This window comes from Pantherophis guttatus, chromosome 1, assembly GCF_059756535.1.
Source record: "Pantherophis guttatus breed Tessera chromosome 1, ASM5975653v1, whole genome shotgun sequence".
In the NCBI taxonomy this organism is placed as follows: domain Eukaryota; kingdom Metazoa; phylum Chordata; class Lepidosauria; order Squamata; family Colubridae; genus Pantherophis; species Pantherophis guttatus.
This window is the reverse complement of record NC_142063.1, coordinates 28,770,001-28,788,698: the sequence shown is the minus strand read 5'-3', so window position 1 is coordinate 28,788,698 and position 18,698 is coordinate 28,770,001. Positions and strand designations below refer to the sequence as shown.

At 38.5% G+C, this 18,698-nt stretch overlaps 1 protein-coding gene across 1 annotated transcript in view; it reads left to right on the top strand.

Annotated features, from left to right (window-relative positions):
- GPR137C (G protein-coupled receptor 137C) overlaps positions 1–18,132 on the top strand; it is a 29,447-nt gene extending 11,315 nt beyond the window's left edge. The window contains exons 4-7 of the mRNA XM_034433293.3: positions 6,236–6,385; positions 9,331–9,456; positions 12,399–12,508; positions 14,056–18,132. Coding sequence (XP_034289184.3) covers positions 6,236–6,385; positions 9,331–9,456; positions 12,399–12,508; positions 14,056–14,227 — 558 coding nt within the window. The 3' untranslated portion in view covers positions 14,228–18,132. The remainder of the gene's footprint in view (positions 1–6,235; positions 6,386–9,330; positions 9,457–12,398; positions 12,509–14,055) is intronic.
- The last annotated feature ends 566 nt before the right edge of the window (positions 18,133–18,698 follow it).

Sequence of the window (18,698 nt, the reverse complement as noted above, 5' to 3'; positions counted from 1 at the left end):
CACATACTTCTCTATTACAACCTGTCAGGTTCTGAGTAAGGAGATGATCCGTATTTCAGACACAGAATAAAATGTGTTTTCAGGGGACATTACAAAGATGATGTATTCCATTTTCAAGATGGATTGGAGATGTGGGCTACTTTTCTTTTTTTAATTCTTTTAAAAATCTTAGTAGCCTAAAAGATTAGTAACAGCTGGGTTAAAGTATAATATCTGTTGCTTTCAATGGAAGATCAAATATCAAATTACTGTTTTTCCCCATTGCTTTTAAAAACCTCTGAGAAGAAATTCTGTGCTTGCTTTATGCCTCGGAGGCAGCTTTTTATTTAATGATTAGGTAAGGAAGTTCCTAGAAAGTGGGAAGGGATTAATATACTTTAAAGTTAATAGGTTTTTAGGAATAGTTTTTGAAGAATGCTCACTCCTAATGCACAAGTGGCTTAGGAGCAAAGCCAACTCAATGGGATGATGAAAGACGTCTTAATGAAGGGCTGTGTCTCTGTATGCATGTCCGTGCAAGGCTTGTATGGCATGGTTGAAGCATCCATCTTGATGTTTGTGACTCCGGGGACACTGCTGGAATGGGAGAGACTATTCCAATGCAGTTTAAGGGAGACTTAAGCTACCTCGTTTAGTGATGAAAAGCGAAAACGACAGTATAGTGGGAAGCAAAATGGAGCTTTCTGAGAAAATATACATCTGGTTATAAAACTATTATACTTACTTTTCTGCAGTTACTTAGCTTTGCCTTCTTTATCTTTTAACTATTGTTGATGCAACATTCTTGCTCCTTGCTTCCTGTTGTCTCTTCACACCAGTGTTTCTCTACCTTGGTCACATTAAGATGGGTGGACTTCAAGTCCCAGAATTCCCCAGCCAGCCATGCTAGCTAGGGAATTCTGGGAGTTGAGGTCCACGCATCTTAAGGTGACCAAGGTTGAGAAACCTGGCACAGTTTCTCTCTTGGAGAGTTTATACTCAGCCAAAAAAGACCATATTTGCTAGCCTTATAGAAATTTGCCTACAAATATTCTTTTGTTTTAACCAAATATTTATCAATACCACCCAAGACAGAAGTGTCATAATTTGGGAACTTTACACATGTCATGGTCATTGCAATTGCTGTTTCCTATATTTTTTGATAGCATTCTCTATTTGTGGGAAGTGAATTGTTAAAATCTGTAGAAATTCTCAGTCATCCAGGTCATGGTTGTCCCAAAGGTGCTTTTTCAGGAGGCAACTGGACTTTCTGGTTATTTTTTGAAGACGTTTCGTTTCTCATCCAAGAAGCTTCTTCAGCTCTGACAAGATCCTTCCATTCCCCACTATCCTGTCAGAGCTGAAGAAGCTTTCGGATGAGAAGCGAAATGTCTTCAAAGAAAGAACAAGAAAGCCCAGTTGCCTCCTAAAAAAGCACCATTGAATTGTCAAATATATATTTCACTGTAACTTGCAGGCAATCCACATAACAACTACAAATTCTGCTTGTTTGGAAATAACCGTTTCATTTGCATAAATACAAAGTGGCAAACAATGCTGATGCAGATCTTTTTACAATCAGAAGCCATCAGTGAACTATGAATTAAGGCTGCTAAGCAGAAAAGTGTTTTGAAAAGAAGCCTTGTCCTGCTTCTTAGCATCTTCATATTATGGATTAAGAGCCTGGTTCTTGGTAAGCCAATGATTAGTGTCTAGAATTATTCATTAGTCTTCTGCCAAAGTCTAATGAGCAATAGCAGTTTATTCTAGTTAAGAGGGTCATTCCAGATTGGATCAGAGATAATAGAATATTGTTCAGCAATACCAGCCCTGTGTCAGAAAAGGAAAAGGAATTCCTGCAGCTGGAATCAACCATGAAGTCGACTCGGGAGAAAGTCTAACTATTGAACAATGTAGATTAATATCCTCTCCTGTGTCCCTGGCAAATAGTTTCAAAAAAGTAAAGGTCTCTCCTATTGACCTTCAATGCCCAGAAATATTCATACTGAGATTGGCAGTTATAGCCATCTTAAACCTTTATACTAGTTCTGCAGAAAACTGATAATCAAATCTTCAGAATGGAAATGACATGCTTCTGGTATCACGCATCAATTAACAATCCAGTTTTGCATCAATTAACAATCCAGTTTTGCATTAGTGCAAACCTCTGGATGCTCATGAAAGGTGACCCTACACAGAATTCGTTGCATTAGTCAAACTGAGATATATCGAGTTCCAAGTCCAAACATCTTGGAAATACCTATAGCTGGCATGCTGGATATGATTATGCAAATGCATTCTTTGTCACCGTTGCCATCTGAAAATCCGGAAAGGTTAGGCAGCACTCCTAAATTTCAAGATGCTGTTGCAGAGGAGATACATTCCCATCAAGAATATGCTAGTTAGTTTCTGGAGCTTCATAGCAAGTGTATTGAAAATGTAACCAGCTTTACATTTTTTCTTTGGAGGAAAAGGAAGAATAGTATCTCATGTATTTACATTTTGCCACTTATCCTGTAAAGACATAGATTTTTCAATCTGTCTGTTCTAAGCACCCATTTCCCACCCAGAAGATAATTACTGCAATTTTTTTTCGGTGATTTAGTCCACTTTATTCTTTAATGAACAGAATGGTTTTATAGCCTTATTCTCACCTCATTGCAGTGATTCCCATTTTGCAGTTAAGAAATGGTCTGGAGGAACTTATGCCAAGGGAGAAGATAATTGCCAAACAGGGCTGTGAATATGAATCCTGGTGCCTAGTAGTACAAGAGCTAATCTTTTCTTTTTAGTCATTATTTTCTCCCCTGAAACCTTCATGGTGTGTTTTGATCAAAAACTTCTGTATCTGGTATTATGCTCCCATCTGCAAAATAATTTGCCTGTTGCATAGCATCATAGCCATGTAATTCGCTTTCAGACTTGAGTTCTGATTGTAGAAGAAGCATGTCACAGATACAAAATCAGTGAAATGGTTGTTGAAAATATGGCATGGTTTAGCAAGCATATGTAAGACTGAACAAATGATCTCTTCCTTCAAAGGCATGACTGCCTACATTTTAAGTACTGCAAAAGGTGACAAGAAGAGCAAAATGTATAGGGGTTTCTGAATCAGTGTGACTCTTAGACTCCTCAAAAGCTTAATTGGAGAAGAGAAATCAGAACAAGCAGAGAAAAAAGTAGATGAGATAAACCGAAGACTGACACAGGAAAATAAGGAGTTGAAGGAAACTCTGATTTCATTGGAAATCGAAAAGGCCGCTTTCTTACTGAGATATCAAAATATTGAAGAGGAAAAAGGGGAAGACCTTCCTGATATAATGACAGAATTGTTGGCAGATGCTATACAGAAAAATAAGCAGGGAATGCAGGCAGAGACTTGGAGAAATGGAAAAATTTGCATCTATCGATGTTAGGAAGAATAGCTACAATAAAAAGGAACATCCTAACATTCCCAAGCATTGCTGGGAAGCAACTATTTGAGTTGCAAACCAGTTTCATAATAGATTTAGGAGGATTGAAGGAGATAATGTTGGTATGCAGTTAAAATTATACTGTGAACCAGCTCAAATAAGTAAGGTTAGGAGTGTTTGTTTGTTTGTTTGTATTATTAGATTTATATACCGCCCTACTCCCGAAGGACTCAGTCGACACTGTTTGGCCGACGGCACCCGGAGGAGCCTCTCTCTATGAGAGCGTACCGGCCGGTGGGAGGCTATTTGTGGTGGTAGGCGGTCCCATAAGTAGCCAGGTCCTAAGCCATGGAGGAACTCTGAGTGGAGGAAAGCATCGCTGGAAAGCAACTGATTAAGATGCGAAGCAGCCAAAAAATAAACTTAGGAGGAAGTGGAGGAGACAATACTGGAGAATAGTTAAGCCAAACTGTGAACCAATTAAATAAATAGAGATAGAAGTGGCGGAAAACACTGTTGGGAAATAGCTATTTAAATTATGAATCAGTTAAATATTAGACTTAAAATAAAGTATTTTGGGAGTGACAAATTTTAGATGGAATTAGAAACAATTAAGAGGAGGAAAATATTCCTTGTCAAAATTATGGATACTAGTTGCCATTTAAAAGAGGTACAATATAGACTCGATGTAATGGGTCTTAGAAAAGAGGAATATATATGAAATATTGATTGTTAACATGACAAAGATTTGGAATGATGTCTATTTGGAAATAATTGTTTAGAATTTAGGGTGACATAGTAGAATGTTTAAAATCTAAATGTTTTGAATAAGATTTTTTTTCTTTCTTTTTTTTTTTTAAAGAGGTAAATGGATAAAATTTGGAACAAAATTGGTTGAGGGAATGTGAGTAATTGTATTTGCTTTATACCGGATCAAATTCTTGCTCTAAAAAGATGTATTTTATGTTTTATGTTTTAAAAAATAAAAATAAAAAATAAAAAAAAGAACATCCTACCGAGATTATTATTTTTGTTCCAAACAATTCCAATAAAGTTGGAAAAAAATACTTTGAGGAACTAAATAAAATGATATTAAAATACATCTGGCGGGGGGGGGAAAGCAAGAATAAGATTAAAAATGCTATAAGACTCTAAAAACAAAGGGGGGATTGGGTTGCCAGATTGGGAACTATACTACCAGGCTTCTGCACTTACATGGGTGAAAGAATGGATAAACCTGAGGCATATAAGATGATTAATTTTGAAAGGACATGATTTGCAATTGGGGTGGCACGCCATTTTATGGTATGGGAAAAATAAAATACATGGATATTTCCAAAGACTATGTTAGAAATGCTTTACTGTTAGTATGGGGAAAAGTCAGAGAAAAACATTGTATGAAAATACCAGTCTGGCTCTCCACAATGGAGGCACTGATACATCTGAATGTGGTTATTTAGAAAAAAATATAAGATATAAAGTTATCTATATAAAATCAGATACCGGGTTCATATTATCATATGTGGTGGACATGCCCAAAGGCAAAAAAATATTGGAACAAAATACATACATGGTTAGAAAAAATCATAAAGCAACATATTGACTTTAGACCAGAATTATTCCTGTTGGGTATTTTACCAGAACTGTATAATAAAGGGAATACATATCTAATCTTACATGTGTTAACAGCAGCAAGAATTGTTTTTGGACCACAGTGGAAAAATGAAGAGATTCCCTTCAGATGAAGGTGTTATTAAAAAAATATTAGAATGCACAGAGATGGATAGATTAACATTAAAAATAAAGGAGAAGGAAGAAACAGAATACTTCTAAACATGGGATTTGTTTTACCAATGGTTAACTAACAGAAACAGAGGTTAGAAACTAAAAAGATTTAAGAGATTGAATAATTATATAACAAAAGTTTCCTAATATGGTTAAGCTAATGTCAATAATAGTATGTGACCATTATTAATGATATGCATATTATGACTACTATGTATATTGGGAGGGGGGTTGTTATTCAAAATGAATTGTACTCAGACAACATGCTGTTCATATAGATACTGAGTTTTTTATCTTTATTAAAGAAAAATATATCAATAAAACATATATTAAAAGAAAGCTTAGTTGGAAATGAGGAACCCAGTTAAATCAGGGGCCTCACAGAAGAGAAGAATTTGGTGGAAGACTGGAAACATCTTATTTGTGTCATGAGAACCAATGAGGGAAAATGCTCAAAACTTTTAAGGGAAGAATATTTGAAGAAGATAGAGATCTTAGAATTAGAAAAATAACATCCATTGAACATGGATGTAATGTATTATTATTGTGCATTAGTTATCCTCTAGAAGCTTAGGGTGGTACACATGGGCTTTTTACTTATTTTGTCTCACAAGGAGCATTCTCTGGGTAGTGACTGCCCAAACCTTTGAGGGAGCTCCATAGTCTTACATCTTAACCATTATATTACTCTTTTAAGTGTTAAAAGATAGGACAAGAAGATCATCTAGTACATGTGGTATTCCTATTCTTTGTTCCTTATTCAGAATAGTTATAATGGTTTCTTTTGTATTGGATTACTCATCAATTGAGCTAATAGGTTTTCAGTGTCTGTCCTTCCTTTTACTAACAAATACATGTTTGGGTCCTTAAAGCTAATGAAGGAAGAAGTATCTCTTATATCACATCTAGATCCATGTAGCTTGTATTATCATTCAGGTTTACTTTCCTTAAAAGAAATACTCAAGGCTTTCTTTAGATAGTATTTACTTAACAGAAGTCTCTTAAATATCTTTTTGTTAACTTACTGTATTTAATACTTATGTATTTTTTTTAACTAGGGCACATCTCTCTGCCAAGCTCTCCTTGTGGGTTCTGTTGTCATCCTCTTACACTCTTCAAGAGCTTTTTATAATTTGGTGGCAGTAGTGATCACTCCAGACCATGCACCTAGTCCATTCAACTATGGTTGGGATAATCTTTCAGATAAGGTAATCAAACTTTTCATACTTCTATAGAAACAGAGAAAGATCACATCTAAGTTGGAACACTGATGTTGTCCACCTGTTTCCTTCACTGTGCCTCCAATGAATAGTAATTGGGTGGAGGCACCATGGTGGGAGATAGTTGAGAAGAGCAGCAATAAGATGTATATATGTTGGAAAGCAACTTGAGATGAGCTAATGAAGCGGCCTTATCCAGAAATGGCTAATTCATCCAAAAGGATTAGGCTGTCAAATGCTACAGGTCAAAATTGATACAGTATGTGATGTGCACGTGTCAATCTACCTGTCCACACATGTACATATGAATACATGTATATGATAAAAAAGGGATGCAGTGGCTCAGTGGCTAAGACGCTGAGCTTGTTGATCGCAAGGTCAGCAGTTCAGCGGTTCGAATCCCTAGTGCTGCATAACAGGGTGAGCTTCCGTTACTTGTCCCAGCTTCTGCCAACCTAGCAGTTCGAAAGCACATAAAAAATGCAAGTAGAAAAATAGGGACCACCTTTGGTGGGAAGGTAGCAGCGTTCTGTGCACCTTTGGTGTTTAGTCATGCCGGCCACATGACCATAGAGATGTCTTCAGACAGCACTGGCTCTTCGGCTTTGAAACGGAGATGAGCACTGCCCCCTAGAGTCGGGAACAACTAGCACATATGTGTGAGGGGAACCTTTATCTTTACCTTTACTTATATGATAAAAGACAATTTGCATTTGAGTACCAGTTACTGGGAACAGCTGCAAGGAAAATATCCTACTTTGGAGCTTTTTGATGATGATTTGATTAACCAACATTAGGTATGGTCCAGTACTGCTGCTATTATTCTGTGACAAGGTTCACTTATGAGACTAAGCCATAGCATTTGATTTTCGACAATACTAAGGCATGAATTATGATTTATAAAGCACAGTGGCTTGGATTCACATATCACATCAATCCAAAAACCAACCAACCATGTTATGGCTAACAAGAGGGATATGAAAGATCCCTAAGCATTCTTTCTTGGTTTCTCTTGATTCCAAGAGATAACTATCTTTTGTTGTGGATTGTGAGGCTATTCCTAGAATGGAAGGAAGGGTCTCAATTGAAATATCCTGTAATGGAAAAAAAAATGGAGCCAATTTAATCATACGTGTCTTGGGATTTAAGATTAGATCCAGTCCTTTGAACCATCCTGAAATTCAACAGGAAACTAAAATACTAGACTTCTCTGTAAGTTATAGTATTCTGTTCAGAATATGAGAATTTATAAGGCTTGCTACTTTCTTTTGTTTTTTAATGTATTTTATGCATGCATGCACGCACGCACGCACACCTACACACACATATATGGATATGTAGTACGGTGGTGGGATTCAAATTTTTTTACTACCGATTCTGTGGGCGTGGCTTGGTGGGTGTGGCATGGCATGGCTTGGTGGGTGTGGCTTGGTGGGCGTGGCAGGGGAAGGATACTATAAAATCTCCATTCCCTCCCCACTCGAGGGGAAGTGTTCTGTCTCCGTCGCACGCACACACACAAACAGACAGACAGGAGTTAATTAATCAAATAGTCAGGAATTCCTTTAAGATAACAGTCTCGGCAGTGACCCATGAACTGCCTGCCAGGAGATTTTACTCACTAAGGGAGGTTTTTTCTCCTCAGTCCGATATACCAAATTAATTCCACAAAGCAAAGAATTGTCAAAGTCCAGTCCGAAGAAATCCAAAAAGAGATTCTAACAGGGTTCTAGAAACACGATATGACTTCCGAGCTTTTCAATTTGTCCATCACAAGGCCTGAATAGCTGACACACACCCTTTTATCCCTTGTGGGGTGTGGTCCAGTGACTCAGCTCAATCTTTGGCCCGCCCACACCTCTTTCTCTGCTGCGCACACTTATCCTTCCGACGCTGTCTGGGATCCAGCCAAAACTCATCCCCCTCGCTCTCTATCTGCGGCTGCTCCGAAGTGCCTTGCTCCTGGCATATCTCTTGGCCTTCGGAGGAAACCTGAGGCATTGCCAGAGAAGAGGGTCCTGGAGAGGGAGGCCTTGCCAAATCCTCTCCTTCACCTTCTGAGTCCTCTCCCTCTGTTAGGACAGGGTCGGAGTCACAACAGGAAGGTTACTGCAAAATCCCCATTTCCTCCTGATCAGCTGGGACTCGGGAGGCAGAGAAAAGATGAGGGTGGGCCCAGTCAGAGGTGGTATTTACTGGTTCTCCGAACTACTCAAAATTTCCACTATCTGTTCTCCAGAACTGGTCAGAACCTGCTGAAACCCACTTATGAGGTAGTAATTACAGCAGGGGTGAAATGCTCCCGGTTCAGACCGGATCACCCAATCCAGTAGTGATGGTGGTGGATGGTTCGGAAAACCAATAGCAAAAATCCCTCCCTACCCCCATGCCCAGCTGAGCCGCATGATCATCAGAGGCTTTTTTTTAACTTTTAAAAGCATTTTTTCTACAACCTCTTCGGCTGAAGAGGTTGTAAAAAACATGCTTTTAAAAGGCTCTGACAATTCCAGCTGAGTTGCGCGATTGTTAGAGGCTTTTTTTTTCTTTTAAAAGCAAAAAAAATGCTTTTAAAAGAAAACAAAAGCCTCTGACGATCAGGCAGCTCAGCTGGGATCGTCAGAGCCTTTTAAAAGCATTTTTTAATAACCTCTTCAGCCGAAGAGGTTGTAGGAAAAATGCTTTTAAAAGTTAAAGAAAAAAAGTTGGCCATGCCTACCCAGTCACATTATCACCCCACCCCCACCAAGCCATGCCCACAGAACCGGTAGTAACAAATTTTATATTTCACCACTGAGTTACAATATATGCAACTTAGTTCATGGTGGGAGGTAGGCTGTTGTTCCATCTGCGGTCTTTGAGTGCTGCTCCATAGAGAGCTCATCAAAGCACTTGTTATTTTTCTCTGAATGTGTGTCCATGTCCTGTTCCTACAGCTTCAAGGAAAAGAAGTTAACGGTGAGGAGTACGTAGTCTTTGGTGTGGTGCTTTTTCTCTGGGAGTTCGTGCCAACCATATTTGTGGTACTCTTCTTCCGAGCACAGAGATTGGCCCAAAATTTGGTATGGATTGGGTTCAACCGTTACTCTTTTTCAATTGTTTCTTCAAAATAAGCAAATGCTCAACATTGTGGAGGGAAAACATGCAAAGGGATTTAGAACACGATGAAAATGTTTCTTTGGGGACAAAAGAGGACATTCCAAGTTAACGCTTGAATAGAAGACCACTTTGTATCAAACTCTGTCCAAGGATATTGCTCCTTAGCCCTTGGCGTGAATGGGGACTGTGCCATCTTTCTGGCTTCATAGGGTTGATTTGCCACAGAATTGGTATGTTACGCACAGCGGGATTATGATGTGATATTGGAAGAAAAAAATCACATAGGGAACCTTGTACTCTGTCATTAAAATAAAAAAGAATTAGGACTATTGCATCCCACAGAGTGCTGAGAGAAAATTTGTGAACCCTTTAGGATTACCTTTAATCTCACTTGTTATCTGTGAGATCTGAGCTTTATGTAGGTCTGTTAATAAAAAGATTTTGATAAATAACACCCAAAACAATGTACTGTGTCATGCCTTTTTTTAATTCAACTTTCCCTGCCTTTGTTGGAAAACTACATATGAAGCCCTAAAACAATCAGCAATCTTAAGGGGGTAGGTTGAGTTAGAGGTTTCAATCAGATGTAAACTTTTTTTTTTTTTTAATTTGATTTATATGCCGCCCTTCTCCGGAGACTCAGGGCGGCTTACAGTGCGCTAAGCAATAGCCTTCATACTTTTGTATATTTTATACAAAGTCAGCTTATTGCCCCCACAAACTGGGTCCTCATTTAACCTACCTTAGAAAGGATGGAAGGCTGAGTCAACCTTGAGCCTTGGAGAGATTCGAACCAGCAGTAAATTGCAGGCAGCTGTGTTAATAACAGGGTGCTTTAAACCACTGTAGTACCAAGGCTTGAAGAGTTTATCTCCGTTGTTTGTTTTTTTTAACACATACATTGTCAGCTACCATCAGATTCTGCTTTCATAAGACAGATCTGTGGAAATGAATCCTGCTGTGATCAAAAGAGTTCTGTGATCCTCTGAAAAAAGACTGTTGATATTTGTGATGATTGGAAGGTCTACAAAACAATTGATACAGACTTTGGCCTTCATCAGTCCATGGTCAAACAGATAGTGTACAAGAAGAGAAAACACAACTCCGTTATTACTCTTTGCAAAGTAATCAGTGAATGAATATCATCCCAAGGTCTTAGAGTATAATACTCTGGGAGATTGCAAAGGATCCTAGTGAAATGACAAAGGATTTGGAGACTATTCTTACATTATCTCTTATTGCAGTTCATGAGTTCACCATAAGCAAGGATGCTATGAATAGAAAAATACCAAGGAAGAAGTGATGACTCTCAAGAAAACACATTGCTACCCAACCCAGATTTACCTAAGCCCACCTGGATGATACAACAGATTATTGAAATAATGTCTTGTGGAAATAGGAGTAATTTAAGTAACGTAAACAGAATATTTTTTTCTGGAGAAAATAATAAGCAGCATGCTAGCAAAAGAGCCTTATCCCAATTGTGAAGTATAATGATGAAGGTATCATGTTTGGGACTCCTTTGCAGCTTCAGGACCCAAGTAGATTGCAATCATTTAGACTTACCAGAAAATTATATTTAATAGCAAATTCTACAGGCCTGATTTAGTATAGTAGTTAAAGTCACTGAGTTAGAAAGTGGAGATGGTTTGAAGGCAGATTCACAAATTCTGTAGGAGAATGTCAAGAGATCTATTCCTAAGAAAATGTGAGTTATTCAGCCAAGGCAGTAATTCTGAACACAAAAAGTAAGTCTGTAACAGAATAGCCAAAGTAGAAGTTTTATAGTCAACGCTCAATTCAAAACTTCACGCAGTTCGTGTAGAGAGCCCCACGATCATTGTTTTGAATTAGTTCTACAAAGAAGATCTGAGACAAATAATTTTAAAGTCATGTATGGGACTGATCAACAAGCAAGACAAGTATTTGGTTGAGGTCATTGCTGTTAAGGAAGTATCACCAATTACTATATCTCAAGTTCACACACTTTTTCCAACCATCAGTAAACATTGACTCAGTGCATTCAATAAGGACAACAGAAAGCATACTGTTTTGTATGTTGCTGATTCAGAAATTCTCTTCATAAATTAGGCTTTAATCTTATTGCTGATCACAGTACTACAGCATTCTGAGTACTTCTGAGGGTTCACAGGCTTTTCTCTCTTTACTATATAAAATGTGAATCTCAAGGTGTAGGCTGGCTGGGGAATTCTGAGAGTTGAAATTCTACATCTTAAAAGTTGCTGAGATTGAAAAACGCTGCTGTATAGCAGCTTTTGTTTAAAACTTTTGACATCTTTCAAAAATGAACAGGATCAGGAAAAAAGCAGTATGTTAAGACACGGCAAATTTTTATTGATTTGGATTGCATTAATTTAGTGCATTTCAGGCGATTGCTATTTATTTAATAACTTTCCCCTTCTCTTACATTAGAATGTATAATTCCACTGTAGTTTTTGCAGGCCCCTGGAGAATGCAGTCTGCAAAAGGGGATGGCAACTATTTCAGTTACTTGATCTGAAGACTCTAATTGAATTTTGTTCATTACTTAGCAGTAGCATGTGCTGCTGTCATGTGTCGTATTTTGCTTAATTGACTCGCACAAGATTGTTTCATGTGCTAGTAGTTGTTTTCAACAGCTTCCTTTCACTTTGCCTTCCCTCGCTTATTATAAAGACTCTGTAACTACTACAGAGGAGCAGACAGCTCCTTCATTTATCAGACTGGAATAGTTTATTACAAATGCTGTAAAAATTACATTTTAAAGAAATAACATGTAGTATATCTGCATGATTTTGATTTTGGAAAAGGCAAAGAACTGGCATATTTTTCCTTCCAGATCTCTAAGGCAAATGTTTTCTTTTGTTCTTAACCCCCTTCCTCAATATCCCTCTTAACCTGAAAGGCACCTGCTGGAATGATCAACAGTCACAGTTACAGTTCACGAGCCTATTTCTTTGATAATCCAAGAAGATATGACAGTGATGATGACCTCCCAAGGCTTGGTGGAGGAAGGTAACTTGATTTCACTAAGAGGAGGGAAATATAGTTTAGAGTAAAATGTGGCAGATTTGATGCTTGTGGAACATCTATTTCAGCTGAAGATTCAATAGTTGGAACCTGATGTAGCAACAGCAATAGCACTTAGATTTATCCCTTCGCAGTGCTTTACAGCCTTCTGTAAGCAGTTTACAGTCAGCATATTGCCTCCAACAATCTGGGTCCTCATTTTACTGACCTCAGAGGGATGAAAGGCTGAGTCAACCTTGAGCCTATGAGAACTGAACTGCTGGCAGTGGGCAAAATTAGCCTGCAATACTGCATTCTAACCACTGCGCCACCACGGCTCATGTAGAAGTAGAACATTTGGGATGTAAGATTCTGAAATGCATTTTGACCATTGAAACCAAACAGCTCGTTTCACTCCCTGCCATCATTCTTCATTTCAGCAGTATGATGGGGTGCAAAATTGTGCTGCTATGATTACATATTCAGTTAAAAATTCAGTTTAATGCAAATCCAAGAGATCTAGTGATCTATATATCTGCAATTGTTCTCTAATATAAACCAGTACTATCACTATGTGCAGATTTGGGGCAGAAGCAATAGTTATTTGTTTTACAGGCAGATCACTAAAAAGTTTGAACCCCAGGTTTAATTGCTTAATTTTGGACATCATGATATTCCAGGTGTTTTACACTGCCTATGCCTATGCCCTATTATAATATCTGCAGAAAGGTTCTGCATGTTCTGCCTAGATAGTAAAAAATATCCATTCTGGGATAATAAAAATGTAGTTTGAAAACAATGAATAAACATGAGAAAGGCTCTGCTAGGCCAACCCAATCAACATCTCATTTCTTCCGGAGATCAATCAGGTGTCTTCTGGAAACTCAAAAGCAACACACGAAAACTTTGTAACTTCAAACCTGGGAGTAATGACCATCTGCCCATTCACAAAGGAGAAGTCAGAAAGCTCTTATAATCTGCCTCTCCTTGTACAATGAGGGATTTTTTTCTGTTTTGTTTTTGCATGCCTCTTTCATTGTTGGAGAACATCATGTTGAAGCTGCTGAATCCATCTTGCACTTCCTTAATTAGGAGCATAAATTGTCTGCTTTTTGTCAGTGCTCCTTCAGGAACAACAGCTCCTGGTGATATATATCTATATATCTATATATCTATATCTATATCTATATCTATATATATATATATATATATATATATATATATATATATATATATATATATATCTATCTATCTATACACACACACACACACACACAGTAGACAGCTGTGGGTACCCACAATTGGGTACCTTTGCTGAAAAAAATAGGTTCCTTAATTGCAGCCCCTAAAATTGGCAGATAGCCATAAATTGTAATGTTCAAGCATCCCCCACAACAGCCATGCTGTTTGTGGGAATTTGGAGAAGTGAAGTCTACATTTGGAGGATGGTTAGATTGGGGAAAGTTGTGTGTTGCTGATTTTTTGATGCTGCTGTTTTCTAATATGATCTTTCCATGCCTTACTCTCCCAAATTTCCATTTTGTATTTTTCAGCTTGGCTACTCCTCAGAATTCTGGGTGGTATGGCTCTCTGACAGGGAGCGACAGCTGCATCATGATTCCACCTTTGGTTGCACCCCCAATGGATGTTGCTCCACTGCTCTTCAGCCATGAAAGCTTGGAATCCAGAAGTCATCACAGTTCACATCCAAAGCCACCAAACTAATCATAGAGTAGCTTTGGGGGAAGGGTTCCTGTAAGGTGTGAAGAACCCTTTAGGACCAGTCTTTTCTTTACAATTGATAACTGCAACCTGGTTAGAGAAAAAGAAATCCTAAAATCCTAGGATTGAAAGGACATTGCCCTGAAGGTGTTGTATGAATCTTGGGCCTGGAGGAATTCCCAGTGACCTTCAGGTTCCCCCTAATGCATATAGTATTTTCCAATGATCTTCTAATATGGGAATGGAACAATATTGGCTCATAGCTCTGCACTTTGGACTGGAGGGACCAATTGTTGCTATGTGGTACTGGAAATAACAGAAGCCAAAGGAGAGCATATTCTGAAAGCATTCTATTTTATTGGCCAACAGACCATGACTGTTGTCCAGATGGATATTTGCACTTTTAATCAACCATTTCCAAGGGATAATTCTCTTCCCTCCCAATCTTTCTTCTCCAATGGCATGAAATGTCTGTTCCAGACAACACTTTTAAATTGCACATCTCTGGTTGGGAAACTTGTTCTGTCTTCCTATGGTGACAAACAACTCTACATATTTAACAGTGGAAACTTTTGAAAGGGGGGTGGGATGAAGAATCTCTTTTGCTTTTAAATTCTTGGAGAGCATTTTACAAGTATGGCACAAGTGCCAGTCTCACAAGGCTAACATAGCTTGTGGTTACGTTTTGCCATCAATAATTACTGAGATTGCTAGAGCAAGCCCCATTGTTGCATGTGTTGTTATATTCCCTGCAGCGTCCTTGTGTTGTTTTGGCCTATTTCTAGCATTACAGTAATAACTTCATTTTCAATAACAGTAATTTATTTTATACTGGAAAAGCAGATTCAGAGTGGGTTACAGATAGGGTGGACCTATGAGAATTGTGGGCTTGTTTGGGGTGATGCATAGCCAACTGGCACAGATGTCCTTCACTGCTTTGTCTGGCAGCTGCTTTGATGTTCCACAATGGAATGAAAGCAAGACTGATTTCTTTGCAACCACAGAGATGTAAATTGCTCCTGGATTGCTTAACCACCACCCAAGAGCATCATTCTCTGGTACTGTGAAAACAACTGTTTGAAATGTGAAGCAAAGTCTTTTTTTTTTCTTCCACCTACCAAGGAAACAGTAGTAGGCAATGAGATCACCAAGAAGTGAGGCAAGCAGGGGAAGATAAGGGCAACTGTAGCCATGGATGCATCTCCTGAAAGATTTGCAGTTAGATCCAGCCTAGTAGAAAGTGTTAATTATATCTGCCCCCACTCAGAAGTGTGCAATTCCTATTTATACTCCAGGCAGCAGAGGCTTCTAGAAGTATTTTTTAGATTTGCCGTTCTCAACTTGATGACCTTTAGATGTATAACATCATCTTCCAGTGTCTTCTTGCTGCTTGGGAATTATGGGAGACATAGCCTTTAATGCACCTGGAAGATTTAAGGATGGAGAAGCTTGGGAGAATGTGGAAAACTCAAGTACATCCATTTTTAACTGGAATTAGAACTACTGTATATCTTCTACTAGTGTTAACAGCCATAATTTCACAAATGGCTTCTGACAACAGTATTGTCTTGAAGCTTTGGGATTAATCTTTTCCTTACAACCAATAACTTCAACCTGCTTAGAGCAAAAGAAATCCTAAAGTTTTAGAATTGAAAGGACCTTTCCGTAAAGGTGGTGTTTGAATCTCAGCCTGGTGGAACTTTTGGTGACTTCCAGGTTTCTCGAACACGTTTTTGGTGAATCTGCATATGGTGGGACCAAATGCATTTTATTCCCTTGTGAAAAGAGTACATGTGCCTATATTGAATAGAACTGTTGGATCCCACACGCTCCTAGTTGAAAAGAAACTTAAAACACTATCCGAATGTTACAACAGGGACAAATGAACCTATTGCCTTCAAGAAGTGAATTAACAACCCCTAGTATCTCCAGTGATATAGCCCACAAAGAAGATTACCAGTATGGCTTACCATCCTTAAATGAAAGTGTGAGCCAGTTTGGTATGGTGGTAAGGCATCTGGTTAGAAACTAGGAGGCAATTCTAGTCCCATCTTGGGCACAAAACCAGCTGGGTGACTTTGGGCCAGTCCCTCCCTCTCAGACATAGGAAGGAGACAGTGGCAATCCATTTCTGAAAACCTTGCCAAAAATGCAGGGTCTTGTACAGGCCCTGGGAGTCAAGACTGATTTGAAGATATTTCTCCCCCCCCCAAAAAAAAGTCTGGGAAATAATTTCTTGGACTGTATGTTTAGCATTTCACTTCAATAAGGATTTTAAAACTGAATTGAAGTTATCAGCTGTGGGTGAATGATTCCAAATGAAATGTTTGTTTTTTTTCTAATCATTTCTCCCTCTGTTACTGCTAACGTTTTTACAACTCACTCCTTGGCCAAAGAGTAGCTATGGGATAGACTTTTGAAGTTCTTGAATTTCCATAGCTGCTTTCTAATCAATTAATACTAAATCTCTGTAAAGATGGCTACACTGGCAAGCCTGTCAGTTCTTCATCTTCTTCACTACAAGGCACATAAACTCAAGATGATGTGGAGATCCTCCCTGCATAATTAGATGGATTTCCTGATGTCGAATAGGATTGTGATGAGGAGCACTATCCATCTGGAGCGAAGACTGGTTATCAAACCAGAAGAGTGTTTCTCAACCTTGACTACTTTTAAGAGGTGTGGGCTTCAACTCCCCAGAAATACCTCCCATGGCTGGCTAGAGACTTCTGGGAGTTGAGGTCCACATCTCTTTAAAGTAGCCAAGACTGAAAAACTGAACTACAGCAAGAGAGTTGGTGTGTGTAAAACATCCATCTCCACTATGGTGTCTGTAAATAGATTGGCACTGCAGCTGCCTGGGGTCATAATGGAGGAAATCTAAGAGTTGAGAGTCTCCATACATTTGGAAGAAGCCAGGTTGGGGAAGTCTGGCATAAATTGTAAGAGATGGCTGCAAAACTGTTGGGAGGAATTTGAGGTGCTTCATTTTTCAAATCTCAAAGCTGTTTCACCTCAGCTGCAATGCAAGTAGATTGTATGTTCTGCAGTTAACAGCTGCAGAGCCCTTTTAATTCCTCTTGAGTTAGGCTGGACCACTGAGTTGACTTCCCTGGATGTGCTAGGTATAGCTTCAGGTATTAATCGCATATGCACAGCAGTAAGCATTTCACATGTGCTGGGAGAACTATTTGCTGCACAATGTTCAAAATTTGGGGTAGGAAGAAGAGAGGTAATTTTTCAGTATTGACACATGAAACGAGTTATTTCAAACATTCCTTGAGCATATTACTATAAGGCTCTGCTCTTAAGACCTCTCTCCTTCCCTCCCTGCTTAACTGGTCCTTGACTTGTAGCAAAAATTTAGCCAAGATTTGAATTGTCTGCCTTTTTTTTTCAACAAGCCACCAAAGACTAGTTGAGCTACTCCTTTTTCCGCCCCAAATATCTTGACTTTCTCCTTTATCAGTTTTATAATGCACTTGGAGCACTTTAAGTTTGTTTCTTGGGAGGGAAAGCTATTGCATGAAGGCCAGGGGGACTCTGTCTTTGCACTGAATTGCATTGAATGAAGATGGCTGTTCCTTCCAGTCATAAGCTGAGTTTCTTTATTAAAGCGTTTGAGTCCATTTTATTCACATGGCTTTTGAAATTCTGACTGCATTGAAGAGGGCCAGTCTTGTGTTTTATTTATATCCGTTAACTACTTTTTATATATAATCAAGAAATTAAGCCTTTATCAAGAATGGGTATTTTAGGTATGTTTTGTTTGACACTATTTGCCTGTTTTCTCTCCAATCATTGGAGAGGCTAAAAGAGGCAACCCTGGCTCTACCATGTTCATTTCCTTCTCTTGAATTGTAATGTTACATTTTAAAATAAAGAGGCTTGTTTTTATCTTGTGAAAAGACTTCTTCAGTTATTTTTGTCATCATCTTCCCTGAATCTTCTTCCAGTTGCCAGAATATTACTTTTCTGGTCTGCTGCCAGAAAAATAAGCTTGGAAAAAAAGAAAGAACTTGGATAAGGTCTCAAAGGAGCTTTTTCAAAAGGCAACTGGACTATTTTTTTCCCTCGAAGAAGAAAACATTTCACTTTTCATCCAAGAAGCCTCATCAATCATGATAGTGGAGGGGGTGGGGATGGAAGGATAGGTACTGACAGTTGAGACTGGATGGTTAAGGGAGAATAAGTACAGATGCTTATACTTTCAAAAAGGCTACAAGTGTGGCAAAGGATGCATCCTTATAACTTCAATGGTTTGAACAACTCGTACATATCTCCTAAAAGAATAGAAACCAAAACAGGCTTTTAGATGTTTTCCAGTAAAATAGGACGTCAATCACTTACTGCTATTTTAAAACATGTGTTTATATCTTCAAGCAAACACGGAGAGGGGTTAGGGAAAGTTGTTAAAACTCCCCCCTATCCATACTGTGTATTCCTAGATCACAATTCTAAAGTATGTGAAATT